The 17,831-nt window shown below is 40.3% G+C and overlaps 1 protein-coding gene across 2 annotated transcripts in view; it reads right to left on the bottom strand.

The window, feature by feature from the left end:
- trappc11 (trafficking protein particle complex subunit 11) overlaps positions 1-14,515 on the bottom strand; it is an 82,672-nt gene extending 68,157 nt beyond the window's left edge. The window contains exons 1-4 of one of the 2 annotated variants that reach the window (XM_048594954.1): positions 14,408-14,515; positions 6,262-6,489; positions 2,247-2,416; positions 1,909-1,979 (exon numbers count right to left, since the gene is read on the bottom strand). In XM_048594954.1, coding sequence (XP_048450911.1) covers positions 1,909-1,979; positions 2,247-2,416; positions 6,262-6,465 — 445 coding nt within the window. In that variant the 5' untranslated portion in view covers positions 6,466-6,489; positions 14,408-14,515. The remainder of the gene's footprint in view (positions 1-1,908; positions 1,980-2,246; positions 2,417-6,261; positions 6,490-14,407) is intronic. The other variant, XM_048594955.1, reaches the window with a different exon arrangement.
- Between the last annotated feature and the right edge of the window lie 3,316 nt (positions 14,516-17,831).

A 17,831-nucleotide genomic window follows, 5' to 3' on the forward strand; every position in this document is an offset into this window, starting at 1 on the left:
GACGAAGGAGCCTGCTTGATTGGTGCTACATCCACAAGCATCCACTCCCTCCACCACCGATGCTCTGTACACAATGCTTCTGCTGCTGCAGCTGTCTACAAGATGCACTGCAGAAATTCACCAAAGATCCTCAGACAGCAACTTCCAATCCCACGTCCACTTAGATCTAGAAGGACAAGGGCAGCTGATACATTGGAACACGACCTTCAAGTTCCCGTCCAAGCCACTCACCATCCTGACTTGGAAATATATCGCTGTTCCTTCACTGTCATTGGGTCAAAATCCTGGAATTCTCCCCCAGTGGTATTGTGGGTCAACCCACAGCAGGTGCGATTGCAATGGTTCAAGAAGGCAGTTCGCCACCACCTTCTCAAGGACAACCAGAGACAAGCAATAAATGCTGGCCAGCCTGCAATGCCCACATCCCACAACTGAATAAATTAAAATCAACCTGGACAATATGCAGGCCTGTGTTAACAAACGGCAGTAAAACTCATGCCAGACAAATGCTAGACAACAATTATCTCCAAAAAGTGAGAATCTAACCATCACCTCTTGATATTCAATGGTATTCTCATGGTGAATTCCCCCCACTATCACATACTGGGGAGTCAGCATTGATCAAAAACTGATCTGATTCAGCCATATAAATACTGTGGGTACAAGAGAAGCCAGAGGCTCTGAATTCTGTGGTGAGGAACTCCCCTCCGGCTTTTCAATAATCCATGTAGTTTCCAGAGTCAACATTAAGTCCAATGACAACTCTTCAGAACTTTTCGGAATTGCTCGATTCAAAATATTAGTTCGGTTTCTCTCTCCACAGATGCTACCAGACTTGCTGAGTTTCTCCAGCATTTCTCTTTTTAGTTGAGACCTCAATCATCAACAGTATTTTGGTTTCAGTTCATTTAATTGCCCAATGTTTAAAAAGTTGATTAAAACTAGCTATCAATTTTGTTTTGTGCTTTATAGTAATCGCAGCCATGGAAATAGAAAAACAGCAACCAAGAATTGTCAAAGCAACATAACATATCTAAAGAATGCAATTAAATCTCCTTCCTCAAAACTAATCTAGTAACTCGTCCAAGAATCGATGCGCAAGGACATTTCAAATTACCTCTGCAGTAGATCTGGTTGCAATGACAGTCATAATAAAATAATTCTGTAATATTCAGTATTTAGAGTACAGAAAAAGCTAGTACCTCAAAAAAAAACATTTATTGGATGGAGGATATTGAAAGCAAAATCAAAAAAACTGTGCACAATAGTCATGTTCCCACAAATCCTTGAAATTAAAACTAGGACATAGTTAGGTTTCATAATCAAAGCTTTATGCCATGGTTTTCTGAACATTTGGGGTTAGGGGAGAATGATTAGTGTCTCCTGTTCTGGTTAAAGCAATTAAAGGTGGTAATAGAATAGTTTAAAGTAGATCATCTTATATGTTACAAATAGGACCAAAATGTGACCTTCTTTCACTAAAGCAGAAGTAGTAATTTCATTAGGAGTAGACATAATGAAAAAAACATTGCAAAATTAAATATATTTCAATAAAGTGCAATGACTTTAATAGTAATGTATCCATCAAAAAACCTTGCCAATTCTATTCCTTAGAAATAAAGTTTCATTTAAAATTTTTAAATCATAGAATAAGTCTAATAGCAAGAGTCGAACAAAGTACTGAATAGGTTAATTCTGAGGAAGGGTTACTAGACCAGAAACGATTCCTGATTTCTCTCCACAGATGCTGCCAGATCTGCTTTTTCAGCAATTTCTGTTTTTGTTTGTTATTAATTTTCCTGTTCACTCAACAGATACTGACTGATGTGTTGCGTTTCTGCAACATAGTCTGATTTTGTTTTTGATTTTCTGCATTTTTCCCTTTCATAGGATTTGCAATGAAAGTACCTGGAGGTAAGGGAGTTTTCTTCTGTATTAGCACAACAGCAACCTTTGTGTTTCTTCCATGTAAACTCTGCCTGGAAGTTAAAAAAAAGCAGAAATCACAACCTCACAGAAGGAAGGCGAAGCAGAGCAAAGTCTTAATTAGATCCTATCTCATCAAAAGAAAAATGACACTACTTTCCCTCTATAGACCTTATTTTTTGTTTTTGTAGACTGTGCTTATGATTTCACGGATTTGTCGTTTTTGATCCGTGCAGACTCAGTAGGCCGAGGGGCCTTTATGCTGTCGGTCTCTAGGACGCCAAGAAGAATAATATCCAATTACAATTATTTCAGCATACCTGACAATTTCTACTCTGGTGGCACATTCGGATTGCTTCTCTTTCCACTGAGCGTCATCCCAGTCCAGTTCATAGAAGACCACCACCAGAGCAGGAACAAGGTTTAAATGTTTGTTCATCCAGCCAGTTTTAAGGATTCCTTTTGGAATATACCACTCATAAGAAGTCCTCTGTAACAAGGCAGCAATTCAGTAATTACTCTGAAAACTTTACAATGGCAAGAATGTTCCAAGTTTATTTTCATGGTCTCCATAGATACATAACATGCAGGTTCAGATATTAATGTACATAAAATTTAGATCACGTGTATTTGCATACAAGTTAATAACCAATCTTAGAGGTATGATTTAGGAAGTAATTTATATAAGTAGGATATGTTTTATACAGAAAAGTACAAAACACACTGTCAGAATGCTATATCCAACGTGACTGTGACAAAGATAAACAACCCCTGACAACCATATTAACTTTCAGAACAATATGGAAATAGAGAGTGAAAATTTCTGAACATTAATCCTTTAAATTTTATATTCCAGTCAGCAGCGCAGAGTGAGTCATTGCATTAGAGAAATTTTTGATGAATAAAAAGGTATCATAGGTTATGAGGAGCAAACAAGTTACACTAAGGCTCTGTTCCCATCCTGTGTGACTCAATGATGCTATGAAAGGAAAGTGGAACAAAGACCACAATTAGATCAGCCATGATCTTGCCACATAGCATGCCAGACTTGGTGGACCAACTGAGTCTATCCATGCCAATAATTACCCCAAGTCTTGAGAGTTCCAGTTGTGTTATAAACATTTTGGGGTGGTGTTGCCAAAGGCATTAACTCTCTGAAAGCAATGTCACAGATGCACAGAAAAAAGTATGACATGGGTGCTGTGAGGCATAAGAGGCTTAAGGGAGTTGCAGAAAAAGGAAGGGACAAGTGAGAGCAAAAGAATTTGAAAACAAACACAGCAGATACAGGAGCAGGAATTTGTGCAGGATAAAATCCAGGTCTTAAGAATTCTAAACAAAGAACATGTCAGGTGCAATTTTGGATATAAACAAAGGCACTGAGAAGATATGTCATGAAGTGAATACATGGATGAGAATCGAAACAGAAGCAGAGTGCCACAGTGGTGGACACAAGGAATACTTCAGTGACAAAAGCAGATAATCTTAGCAATGGACAACATTGAGGGTTTGAGGCTCAGCTCCGAGTCAAGGAAACTGTATGGTTCTGCAGTCAACATTCAACAAGGGCAACAAATCAGGATCCAAGATGAGTAATTTACAATGGGGTGATTAGCAGGGTAAGCTTTCTCTGCAAGAAATCTGGCTCATTGTGAACTTGCTGTCCAACAGGCAGTCTGACTACACAGCAAGGGTGAAGGCAGAGATTGATACGAAAGTTATTTCCCCAGAAACATGTCACTGCAGAGTAACACACAGATTGGGAATATAAGGATGGCACTTGAAAGCAATACAACAGCTGGAAATGAAATAAAGCAAGAGTGCTGTCTAGGAAGTAAGTTGCAGAGATGGATACCATATTCTGATAAAAGACTTCAAAAAGGAAGTCAAGGCAGCTATTTCTCTTACTGTGTGCTTACTTCTATAACTAATTAATTGGTTCTGACACACAAACATTGCAGTTGCAGAACACTGCAATGAGGAGAACAGTCATACATTTACCCATCTCACTCTGAACTAAGCTTTTTGAAAAATTAAATTTTGAGAACCTACAAAATTCAACCTTTGTTTATAATGCAGAAGAGGGAATAGCTGTTCAGCCTATTCTATAATTTAACTTGATCATGGCTGATGCATACTCTAATTCCATCCATCCAATTTGGCTCCATACCCTTGTGATGCCCTTGACTAACAAACATCAATCCATGTTGGATTTAATGTTACTGTTGACTCATTGATTTCTCGAACCACTGTTCTCATCATGGTAACACGGAGAAAGAAAATTTATCAAAGCTTTTCTTCTCTATACAACAATTCATGGCAATGCAGTCAATATTTGTATATGCAGCATGAGGACATTGCAAACTGGCCTGTTATCACATGAGCATTTGAATTCTTCCTCATGGCTACTTCAGGTTAGAGTGTGTAATTGGGACAATTTTCTAGAGCAGTATGTTGTGGATCCAACCAGGGATCAGGAAATACTTAATGAGGCAGTTTTAATAATTGATCTCAGAGTAAATGATGGACTTATGACAATTGACCAAACCATGGTAGAATAAGTTTGAGAGAGTGAGAAACTTGGGTTGAAAACAACTTTGCTAAAGTTAAGTAAGTGTAAAGGAATGAGTTGGCTGGAGTGGACTGGGAAAGAAGCTTAGCAGAAACAACATTTGACAAAATAGCAAACAATTAAAAATATAGTTCATGATATACAACAAAGATATATTATAATGAGAAAGAAGGATTCGAGAAAAGGGATCAACTAAACATGGCTAACCGAGGGAGAAGGATAATATTACATTTTTAAAACTGCAATGTAGCAATGATTAGTGGTAAGCCAGAGGATTTGGGAAATTTTAGAAACCAAAAGATGACGAAAGAGAGAGGAAATAAACAGAGCAAATTACAGAGTTACATGCAGACTTAAGAACTTCTTTAAATATATAAAAAGGAAGAGAGGAGCCAAAGTGAGCACAGGCCTCTGAGAGAACAAGGCTGGGGAAATAACGAGGATCCAGGAAATAGCAGGAGTATTCAATAATACTCTGCAGTGTCTTCTACCATGAATTCCAAGAACACCGAATAATCAGGGGGAAGGAGGGGCAGGAAATAAAAGCAATAACTATTACAAACGAGAAAGTTCCCAGGAAACTAAATGGGGCTAAAGGCCTATGAGTCCCCGGGACCTGACTTTTATTTTTAAATTCATTCATGGAACATGGGCTTCACTGACTGGCCAGCATTTGTCATCCGTCCCTAGTTGCCCACCGCTTATTCGTATTCTCAAATTTGTAAGGCATGGGTTCCACATCATGAAACCACGCCTACTCTTTGATTATATTAGGTATTTCTAAATGCTCTGTTACTACATCCTTTGCAATAGACCCTAACGTTTTTAGCGTCTGTGGTTTCCTGCTTTCTGACTCTTTACTTTTTTAAATAATTGATATCATCCAATCTAATGGGACAGTCACAAATCAAAGGAGCTTTGGAAAGTAAAAACCTACACATCAACTACTTCACTTTCCATCTCTTTGAAGACCCTAGTATAGAGTCCATTAGAACCTGGGCACTTGTCAGCCTACATGCTCCAACAATTCACTTAGTATCATTTCCCTTCATGCTCTGATTTATCATTGCTTCTGGAATGTTGCTTGTATCCACTATAATGAAGACTGCTGCAAAGTGCATCTTCAATTCATCCGTAATTTTCTCAATTCAGATCAGGATAGGTCAAATGGTCCATTGAATCTTCTCCACCATTCAATTACATCACATTGATTATAGCCTCAATCCCCCTTTCCTACCTATCCTGGAATGCCCATAGATTTTCTCTGGTAGCCTTTGTGCTAGAACTGTTTCTAAGGTTGTTGATTGTTGTTGATTGCCAAACGTTATTCAACTACATAGATCCAATATAACCAAATCCAAGTAGCATTTTAGACCAGCCCACTTTGAGCAAGGACACTAACTAACAAGTGGAAATTCTCCACGTCCAAATTAAAACTCCATTGTAAAGGTGGGTTGATGCAGATTAAACTGTGGTTCCGTGCAGTGGATAAGCCAAATGAACTATTAAGGAGTTCAACAGTCTTTTTTTTTTTAAAATACCAAATATATAAATTGAATACATTTTTGTTTACTTTAAAAAGCCTGATAAAAAGCTTATTCACATAACTTTTTTTTTAAAAAGTACACTTTTTCAAATATACTATGCATTTAACTGCATATAGATTCACCCTCATGCCATAATGCTCAGTTTCATCAATCAAGCCAAGCTATCTATCTTTAATTTGTACGATGCAAGATAAGCCCATGATCAAAGTTGCTTACCTTCTGTCTGCATTTCGGGTATTCATGATCTCCAGGAAGTACTTTAAATGATATAGGAACTCTATCAGCTCGTCTGTTGGCACAAAAAGCATCCCAAATAGCTCGATGTACAGCATTATAAGTCACATCAAGGCCTGTGAGAGCTACAAAGGCCATAGGCCGGCAGCAAAGCTCCAAAGGAAAATCCCATTGCACTGAACTCATCTTGCAGATTAATGATAACTCAAGCTGAAATAAAAGACAAAGTAACACTATTAATATCAAAGTGATGGCTAAGCAAGACCACTGATCACAATGTTGCAATGCAGCAAAAAAAGAAGAAAAAAACAGCCTTTAAAAAAAAGTAGATTTCAGATTAGCTAATTTCTGGATTAGGAGAATTTAAGCAGTTAATGCATTTTATGTAATATACATGAGTAATATTCAGGCACATGATTCAGGTGGTAACGAAAGAATGTAAATAAGCCATACACAAAGGTGTCTCATGTTATTCAAAGTCAGCACTGAATTAGCAGCTGCAATGGTCAAAAGACGAAGGTGCTTTACTCAAAAGCCAAACAAGCTGTGACAAGCTAAAGTGCTTAAAGTGCTTCGGTTCAACGCTCAAAAGAGTAATCTGTCAACACTTGTCTGAATCAAGTTTGTTCACTATATTCTTGAAGCAGACACTTAACTGGAAGTCCAACGCTCACCTGCAAGATTTCAGGAATGAGAAGGAACCTCCTATCTACACCTTAAAGGTGAGAAATGTGTTCATTGCTAAATCATAGAAACATAGAAGATAGCAGGAGTAGGCCATTCAACCCCTCTAGCCTGTTCTACCATCCATTACGATCATGGCTTACCATTGAACACAAATATTCTAATTCCAACCTCCCCCATATCCCTCGATCCCCATCGTCACAAGAGCTAGATCTACCTTCCCCACGTAAATACAAATATTCTGGCCTCAACCACTTTTTGTGGTAGTGAATTCCACAGGCACTCCACTCTCTAGGTGAAGAATTTTCTCCTCTCTCAGTCTAAAATGTTTACCCCTGATCCTTAAGCTTTGATTCCTGGTTCTGGACTCCTCACCAATGGGAACATCCTTCCTATGCCTAACCCATGTAGTCCAATTAGAATTTTCTACATTTCTACAAGATTCTCCTTCATACAGGCCTAACCAACTTACTTTCTCCTCATACGTCAGGCCTGCCATCCCGGGGTCAATCTGATGAACTTTTGCTGTAGTCCCTCTATAGCAAGAATATCATTCCTCAAATAAGGAAACCAAAACTCTGTACAATATTCCAGATGTGGCCTCACCAAGGCCCTGTATAAATGCAGAAAGACATCCTTGATCTTGTACTTAAATCCTCACACTACAAAGGCCAACATACCTTCTTTATGTTTGCCTTCTTTATTCCCTGCTGCACCTGCACACTTATTTTCAGTGACTGGTGCACGAGGATACCCAGATCTAATTGAACACTCCTTCTCTCAATTTACAACAAATAATAATCTACCTTCCTTTTTTTGCTACCAAAATGGATAACCTCACATTTATCCACATTATATTGCATCTGCCATGCATGTGCCCAATCACACAGCCTGTCCAAATCATACTACAACATCTCTGCACCCTCCTCACAGCTCAGCCTTCTATCCAACTTTGTTTTATCTTCAAATTTTGAGGTGTTGCATTTAGTTTCCTCATCTAAATCATTGACATATGCTGTCAATAACTGGGGTCCAGTACCAATCTCTGCAGGGCCTGCCATTCAGAAAAAGTCCCAATTATTCCTACTGTTTGTTTCCAGACTGGTAACCAATTTTCTGTCTATATGTGGGACTCTGTCAAAAGTCTTCTGACAGTTCAAACAAATCACATTCACTGGCACCTCCAATCAATTCAATAAGTTATATCCTCAAAGAATTCTAGTAGACTTGTCAAGCACAACTTCCCTTTAGGAAATCCATGCTGACTCATTTTTTCTAAAGGCTTGGCTTTGAATTCCTTGATAATGGACTCTAACATCTTCCCCATTACTGACATCAGACTCACTGGGCTATAATTACATTTTCTCTCTACCTCCCTTTTTAAATGGGGTGGGTTTACATTAGCAACCCTCCAATCTATATGTTCCAGTATCTAAAGAATCTTGAGGCATGACCACCGATACATCCACTATTTCTAAAGTTAGTCAGTCTAAACTAGTTGATAGAAAGAATTCCAAGGCACAGAATACAGTATATGTGCACTTGGAGAGACACAACTTAGGTCAGGGATAATCAGCATGGATGTTCTTTTAAGGAAAGGTCACATTTGATAAATGTGATTCACGTCCCAAATATTTAGGGGAACACAGGGTCTTGTGAGAAGGAGGAACAGAAGGAAATCAGTATTAGTAGGGAAAAGGTGTTGGGAAAATTCATAGGATTAAAGGCCAATAAATTTCTAGGCCCACTTAAATCAACCTCCCAGAGTACTTAAGGAAGGCCCTAGAAATAGCGAATACATTGGTGGTCATCTTTCAAAATTCTATAGATGCTGGGATTGTTCCTGTGGATTACGTAACCCTACTATTTTTAAAAAAACAAAGTAGTAAAGGAAAAGGGGAACAGGGAATTCTAGACCAGTTGGTCTGAAATTTGTTGTGGGGGAAATTCTAGAGTCCGTTATAAAAGATTTAATACCTCAGCACTTGGAAAACAACAACAGGATCAGAGAGTCAGCACGGATTTATGAAAAGGAAATCCAGTTTGACAAATCTACTGGAATTTTGCCATGATACAACTAGTAGAGATAAAAAATAGAGATACCTGGACTTTCAGAAGGCTTTTGATAAAGTCCCACACAACAGACTAGCATGTAAAATTAAAATGTATGGGATTGAGGATTGTGTACTGACGTGGATGGAGAGATTGTTGGCAGATCGGAAACAAAGAGTAGAACTAAATGGGTCTTTTTTTTTTAAAAAGCAGCAGGCAGAGAGAGATTAGGCTACCAGAGATTAGTGACTGCACCCCAGCTATTCATAATATACAGTAATGACATGGAGGAGGAATTAAACAATATCTCCAAGATTAAAGACAGCACAAATCTTGATGGCACAGTGAGCTGCGAGAAGGATGCAGACAAGTTGATTGAGTGTACAAATGCATGGAACATGAAGTATAATGAGGATAAATGAGATTATCCAGTTTGGTAGCAGAGACAGGATGGCAGATTATTGGAACAACAATAAATTGGGAAAGGCAGATGTGTAACAAAACATGGATGCCCTTGAACACCAGTCACTGAAAATAAGCATGCAGATGCAGCAATTGTTGAGGAGGCAAATAGTATGTTGGCCTTCATAGCAAGAAGATTTGAGTACAGGAGCAGGCATGCCTTTTGGCAACTGTATAGGGCATTGGTGAGACCACACCTGGAGTAGTGGGTGTAGTTTTGGTCTCAAGAAGGATGTTCTGATTCTGGGGGAGGATTACAATGAAGGTTTACTAGGCTGACACGTGAAGAGAGACTGGAACAATTAGAACTATATCCATTGGAGTTTAGGAGAATGAGTGGAGATCTCATAGATGAAATTTAACAGGACTAGAAAGGATAAACACACAAGTATGCTTCCAATAATCAGGGAGCCCAGAACCAGGAGTAAACAATTTAAGGATTAGGGTAGGCCATTTAGGACTGAAATGAAGATAAATTTCTTCATCCAGAATGGACAGCTGGCAGAATTCTCTGCCAGAGATTGAAAATATTGAATGTTTTGGCTCAAGGAGTTACATATAGTTCTTAGGACTAAAGGGATCAAAGACAGAAAACAGAAATAAAGTACTGAGTTGGACGATCAGCCATGAGCATATTTAAAGTTAAGGCAGACTTGAAGGGGCAAATGGCCTACTCCTGCTCGCTCACTCTATTTCTATGAATGAAATTTTTGAGGACATAACCAGCTGTGTTGTTAAGGGCAATAAGAAAGTAACAACCCACGGGATCCAAGGCAAAGTGACACGTTGAATCCAGAATTAGCTGAGAGGCAAAGGGTGATGGTAGAGGGGTGGCTCTGTGACTGGAAGTCTGTTTCCAGTGCGGTTAAACAGGGCTTGATCCTCTGGCCCTCACTGATTGTGCTGATAGGACTTAAATGTAGGGGTATGATCAAGATGTTTGCAGATTATACAAAATTTGATAGTTATGTAAACAGTGAGAAAGATAGCAGTAAACTGCAGAAGGACTTGTCAAAGAAATATCAAATGGAATTCAACCCAGAAAAGTGAGATGTATTGCATTTGAGAAAAGGTAACAAAGGAAAGGATTATACTATGAATGGTAGAACCCTGGATGTTCAGAGGGACCTTGGTTGCATATCCACAGATCTCTGAAGGTAGAGGGCAGTTAAGACGACACATATGGGATACTGGCCTTTAGTTGCCAAGGTACAGGATACAAGAGCAAAGAGGCTGTTCTGCAACTGTAAGTAATACCAGTTGGCCAAAGAAATTTGGGGATTCATGTGTACAGATCTTTAAAATACCATGAACGTGAGAGAAAATCATGAAGGAAACTAACGGAACACTGGCCTATATAACTAGAGGACTGGAGTATAAGGATGCAGAAGTTATGTTCCAGTTATACAAAATCCTCATTAGACCCCATTTAGAAAACTGCAAGGATATCCGGGCACCAACACTTTAGGAAAGATGCTTTAGCCTTGGAGGGAGCACAACATAGGTTTACTAGAATGATACTGGACTTCAGGGGTTAAGTTATGAGGTGGGGATAATACAAGTTGTGCCAGTTTTCCTTATAATTTAGAAGGCGTGATCTGATGAAATCTTCAAGAATTTAACAGGAAAGGAGTAGATAAAAATAAACTATTTCCACCAGAACTAAGTGGCATACAGTCATGCAACACGGAAACAGACCCTTCAGTCCAAACGGTCCATGCGGACCATAATTCCAAATTAAATTAGTTTCATCTGCCTGAACTGGGCCCATATCCCTCCAAACATTTCCTGTTCATGCACTTTCTCCAGCAATTTCTGTTCTTATGCCAAAAACCACGCTTGACACTCTGCCTATTTTTATAGATAAATTTCCTATGACATTTCTCATTCATAAAAAGAAATTGTGCCTTTCCGTAACCCCACATATGTAGGCACTTCTGATGGGCCTCTCTATCTTTGTGTAATTTCTCTTTCATTTACATTCTCTTTCTCTCTCTTTTAGTGCTTCGCTTCTTCCCTGTCTTCTTTACATTACTCCTACATCTATTAGTTTGCCTGAATCGTGGAGACAGAGTTAAGGCTCCAAATACCCAAAGCTGGTGTTCTATCCTGCAGAAGAGCCAAAATCACCACATAAGCATTAAATCAGTGGCTAGGTATAGTCATCATCCCTGGGTGGCATCTCTCAAGTCTAAATCAAACACTACAAGGTGGTTAGTTTTTTTTTTAAATGTTTTCTTTCAGAAGGTGAATGGAATTTGTGGGAGACTGAAGGTGACCACAATTCAAACTGTTGTCAAGCCTAATCCTTCCTTTCAGGAGTTATGGACGATGGAACAACAAATATCTTCAAGTGGGAACAAAAAGAGGGCATTATTCACCCACTCCCTGCAGCACCACAAGCAACTGAAAACGTTGGCCACAGACTGGGAAGGAAGCTACAAGCTTGGCTTGAATAAATGGCTGAGCTTAAGGGATAAAGTCTTATATTCTGTAGAATGTCAGACTTCACAGGTAGCCTAGTGGGGTACCCAGTTCACAGGTGCAGGAGGCGGCCATTTGCCTACTTGAACCAGCCCCGCTATTCAATATGATCATGGCTGGTCATCCAACTCAGTACCCTGTTCCCACTTTAGCCTTGAAAACTCTCAATATTTTGGCCTCAACTGGTTTCTGTGGCAGAGAATTCCACTCTGACCACTCTGGATGAACATGATGTGGAGGTGATGGACTAGCGGTATTATCACTGGACTGTTAATCCAGTGACCCAGATAATCTTCTGGGAGCCTGGGTTTGAATCCCACCATGGCAGAAGGTGGAATTTGAATTCAGTATCTGGAATTAAGAGCGTAATGATGATCATAAATCCATTGCCGATTGTCAGAGGGAAAGATCCATCTGGTTCACTAATGTCCTTTAGTGAAGGAAACTGCCATCCTTACCTGGTCTGGCCTACATGTGACTCCAGACCCACAGCAATATGGTTGACTCTTAACTGCCTTCTGGGCAATTAGGGATGGGCATTAAATGCTGCCCGGCCAGCAACACCCACAACCCATGAATGAATAAAGAGGTGCTGGTGTTGAGCTGAGGTGGACAAGGTGAGAAATCACATGACACCAGGTTGTAGTCCAACAGGTTTATTTGACAATACAAGCTTTCAGAGTGTCAGTCCTTCTTCAGGTGTTAGTTTGAAAGAGGACAGAGGCTCTGAAAACTTGTATTGTCAAATAAACCTGTTGGACCATAACCTGGTGTTGTGAGATCTCTGGATGAAGGCATTTCTCCTCGTCTCAGTCCCAACTGGCCTAGCCAGTATTCTTAAACTGTGACACTTGGTTCTGGACTCGTCATCAAGAACATTCTTCCTGTATTTATCCTTTCTAGGCCTATTAGAAACCTATAAAATTCTGAGGGCCTCCCTCAATCTTTCAAAACTTCAGTTCTAACTGATTCAGTCTCTCCATGATACAGCAAATGCCATTGCAGGAATGAGTTTGGTCAACCTTTTTCACACTCCCTCTATAACCAGAACGTCCCTCCTCAGGTTAGGAGACCAGAACTGCACACAATATTCCATATGTAATCTCAACAAGGCCTTGTACAATTACAGCAAGACATTCTTGCTCCTCCACACGAATTCTCCCAGTATGAAGGCCAAATGCAGTTTACCTTCTTCTCCTGCATGCTTACTTTCAACTATCATTGGACTTGCCTCCTCTTTCCAAATCTATCAAAATTCAGGTAATCTACCTTCTTGTTTTAGCTAAGGACTAGCCTAGTAAATCAGAGGTCATGTGGCACCAGAAGACATTATGAAAGCAAATTAACAACCTGGTCATGTATGGATCAAAACAACAAACAACTAGTTAGGTATTCAGCACATATGATGAGGCAGTGGCAAAGGCCATACTACAAGATCCAAACAGGAAATTTTGATGAAGAGGAGGAGAAGTTGGAAGCTCATCTCAGCATTAAATATGATACAGGAAACAGAAGCTGAAGTAGAAGACCAGTCATGATCATATTGAACTACGGAGCAGCTGCAAAGAGTCAAATAGCTTATTCCTGCATCTGTACCTAATATTATAATGACAATAAAGGTTGAAAGGAATCTTGTCCAAGAGCTTGATTTTAAGGACTGGCAAAAAACAGGGATGACGACTTTAGTCTTCCCAATGTCTGACTGGAGAAAAATTCACCCAGAACTGGATACCTAACCCAAAAAAAAGCAACAAATCAATTCAAAACAGTAGAGAATGTAAGCTGGGGTGTCATCCACATTCATGTAGAATGTGACATATTTTCTAACACTGTCCGGAAGGGGCAGGTTTGAGGAGCAGTAGGGTGGGGTATGGGTCAGATGTGTGGGTTAGTGGGGCAGGGGGTGCAGGTCTGAGGGGACATGGGATGGGATGGGGAGGGGGACTGGAGTCTCAGGGGCAGTGGAAGGGGTGGGGAGTGGGGTGGGGCAGACCTGAGGGGCAGTGGAAGGGGTGAGCGGTGAGGGGAGTGGGGAGTGGGGTGGGGCAGACCTAAGGGGCAGTGGAAGGGGTGAGGAGTGGGGCAGTGGAAGGGTTGGGGGGGGCGGAATTGGAGTCTGAGAGGAATCTGGACAAGGACACAAACAAGTTATCACTTTGTCCTCTGACAGCTGGCTTCCTGGCCTAGTCTGCGCTAAAGCAACTGACTACGATAATTATGATATCATTTCTGAAGAAGGGTCTAGGCCCGAAACGTCAGCCTTCCTGCTCCTCTGATGCTGCTTGGCCTGCTGTGTTCATCCAGCTCTACACCTTGTTATCTCTGACTATGATAACAGGAAGCTACAGACTAACTGGCCCACACCTCCCAACGGGACGCTCACCAAACCCATGCCCACCGCCCCAGAGGCCCGTTCTCATCCCCCAGCACAACCCGGATACTTTACCCGATCGGACCGGTGCACAGCCCCCGCGACTGGTACCACCAAGCTCTTGAAAACACTGCGTCATGACGTGTCACGCACTCCAACCCGTTCTTTGATGGGCAGCGACACTAACCAATAGGTGCCCCGGTCTCCCAGGTCCGCCCTCGGACCATTGATCCAATCGGCGATCAGTCAGAAGGCGGCTCTCTGCGGGGGACTCAGACGAAGATGCTGAAACTTCGCCATCTGCTGGTGGGAAGCTGTCCGTGCTGCCCTGACGCCGAAGACAAAACAGGTGTTGCAGCAACATCATGCAGAGGGTAAAGAACAGAACGCAACAGGATGATGGCGTAAAAAGTCAAATATCTAAATTTGCTGACAACACAAAATTGAGCAGCATTTTAAACAGTGTTGATGCCAGCAGAAAATTACAACAGTATGTTGATATATTAGGTGAATGGGCAAAGCTGTGGCAGATGGATTTTAACATAAGCAAGTGTGAGGTTATTCATTTCGGCCGAAAAAGGATAGATCACAGTATGTTTTAGAAGGCCAAAGTTAAATACAGCGGACATCCAATGAGATTTGGGGGTTCAGGTGCATAGCTCTTTAAAATGCCACAATCTGGAGTAGAAAATAGTCAAGAAGGCTAATTGAATGCTGGCCTTCATATCTAAAGGGCTGGAATATAGATAGGATTGCTGACGTTATGCTGCAGTTATTCAAAACCTTAATTAGACCCCATTTACAGTACTGTAAGTAGATCTGGGCACCACACCTTAGGAAGAACGTTCTCGCCTTAGAGGGAGTTCAATGCAGGTTTACAAGAATGATACCTGGATTTCAGGGAACTAGTCCCATCTTCTGCATTTGTCCCATATTCCTCTAAACCTTTCCTAATCATGGACCCATCCAAATCATGCACTATATTCAATACTATCACTAATCTTGCTGTGAACAGCCTTATTACATACAGCATATGAACATTCCTTCCAAATTTGCTCAGTGTTAAGAAAGACTTTACAAAACAATTTGATCTTCAAATTACCAAACATTGACAACCCTATTATTAATGCAGATTTGAACAAATTTTGAAAAAGCAATTTTAAAAAACAGAATAACTGAGGAAATACACAAGTTAATCAACATTTAACCCATGCATGTACAAGAATACATAAGCAAAGGTTACAAATGAATAGTATTATGTTTATTCCTTGCTTGGCCTGCTGTGTTCATCCAGCTCTACACCTTGAAAGTTATCTCAGGTTCTCCAGCATCTGCAGTTCCTACTATCTCTGAGCCAATAAAATGTGTTCATTAAAATCACAACTACTTCAAAATGCTACTTAATAATTGGATATTTGCAAACTGAAAAACAGAGTTAATGTTTTGAGTCTGAAATGACTTCTTCAAAACCTGAAGTATTTGTCTTAATTACTTATTTACGGAAATAACCACTGTGGCAATTTAATCAGTTCAATTAACTATGTCCCCAATGACTCTGGAGGTGAATACGAATTCAAGTCTTCCATGTGGTGTCTCATGAGATAGTCGAATCCAGAGTGCAGGTTTTGCTTGCAGTTCTTTCTTTCTCTGTTGTTCTTCCATCTCATCATTAAAGCATTTGGACTAAAATCACAATGCAGCTTGATGGACAAATTGCTGTCCTTTTGAATGGCTGGTAGCAAACTCCTCCTGGTTATTAATTTCAATGATGCTGTGCAGTTTCTCCCTCTCCAATTTAACTTACATCCTCTGTTCAGGTCTTGCCCTAGGAACACTAGACAAAGTGTCTGCTGCTTCCCTAACACGTACTCAGTCTATGCATCAAACTGAATCAAACTCTGCCTTTCTTCTCAAATCAATGGCTTCCATTTAATCGCTCAACTTCAAGAGATCTGACAATGTTTTGTCTAAGGATATGGCAGCAATGCTGTCCTTAATCTTTACTTTGAACCTATCAAAATAACAATTTTCCACCATGCTTTGATAAGCATAGCAAAGCTTTCTCACAGAGGTCAGGACGCTTACTAAATTTTACCTGCTCAAAAATGGTATTGTACCAGAGATTGAAATAGGCATCCTTTGCTTAAATTAATTTGTCACTGGCAACAAGTTCCTCAACAATTCCTTGTCTGACCTGGGTATTTTCCACACAACCATCCATTATGAATAAAACTGTACTGCTCTGCACATTGTTTGGCTGCATGGTGAAACCAATATTTTGTAAATCTTCAGTTCCACCTCCACCACTCTATGGCATCACTTGATAGAGGCCTTTAAGCTACTTGATTCTTTTGGATGACGGCAATTAATTTTTCATTACGTTCATTCCCTTCTAACCTGCTATTTGTTCCCTTGTTGCAGCATACAATTTTGTTGTTTGTAACTACTTTTATCATGTTCTTAGCATCCAAATAGTTGTTTAGCAGTACAGAACATAAGGACTGTGCAGTGGCTCAGTGGTCAGCACTACTGCCTCACAGCACCAGGAACCTGGGTTTGATTCCAGCCTTGGCCGACTCTCTGTATGGAGTTTGCACATTCTCCCTGTGTCTGTGTGGGTTTCCTCCCACAGTCCAAAGATGTGCAAGTGAGGTGGATTGGCAATGCTAAATTGTCCATAGTGTCTAGGGTGGGAAATGCAGGGATAGGGTAAGAGGTGGGTCTGTGTGGGCTGAATGGCCTGCTTCCACACTGTACGGATTCTGTGACTGCTGAGAAAAGACACATTTTGTCACAGCTTTTTGATGATGGCTAAGAGTTAATAAGAGTTTAAAATGCTTACATTTTAAAACAAGAAGATTGACTCTGATTGGTCAAAGTATGGCCATCAGGAATGAATCCGAGAATGGCTGTCACCTATTTTGTTGAGTGCAAACAGGTGCTACGCGTGCATATGTTCTTCCTGTCTGAAAGGAACAAGACCCAGTGTATTAATACACGTAGCTTCCAGAACATGCAAAGTGTGCTAGACTGTGAGCCTGACTGACAATCCTAAATTTGCTGTCAGCATAACTCTTTGCAGACTCCATTAGCAATGTTGTCCAATTGCAAAATCACATCTAAATTTGGACAGAGTGACTTCTGCAAGCGTTGGCAGTTTGGATGTAGTCAGTATCTTGCTTATTACGAACTGCCAAAGGGATAAGCTGTTTGATATGATGCGCCAGTCTTTGGGTGATATGAACTGCATATTTGACATGAGACTGGACTGTCAGTTTTCATGTAACTCTTGTATTCTCTATTGGAATGCTTCTACCTAAAGTGTCCACTTGGCAACTGATCAGCACTTGCCTCTCACGCAGTGTAAATGTAGCTTCCTCCTTACTTATGAACTGTCACAATAATTACAAAATGCAGTTTTTTGGCAGTACTTTAGTTCCTGCTGTTATTGAGATGTTAAGTATCTACAGTCTGCTGGGATAGGGTGAGAAACATTAAC

This window comes from Rhincodon typus, chromosome 3 (assembly GCF_021869965.1).
Source record: "Rhincodon typus isolate 14 chromosome 3, sRhiTyp1.1, whole genome shotgun sequence".
Lineage (NCBI taxonomy): Eukaryota > Metazoa > Chordata > Chondrichthyes > Orectolobiformes > Rhincodontidae > Rhincodon > Rhincodon typus.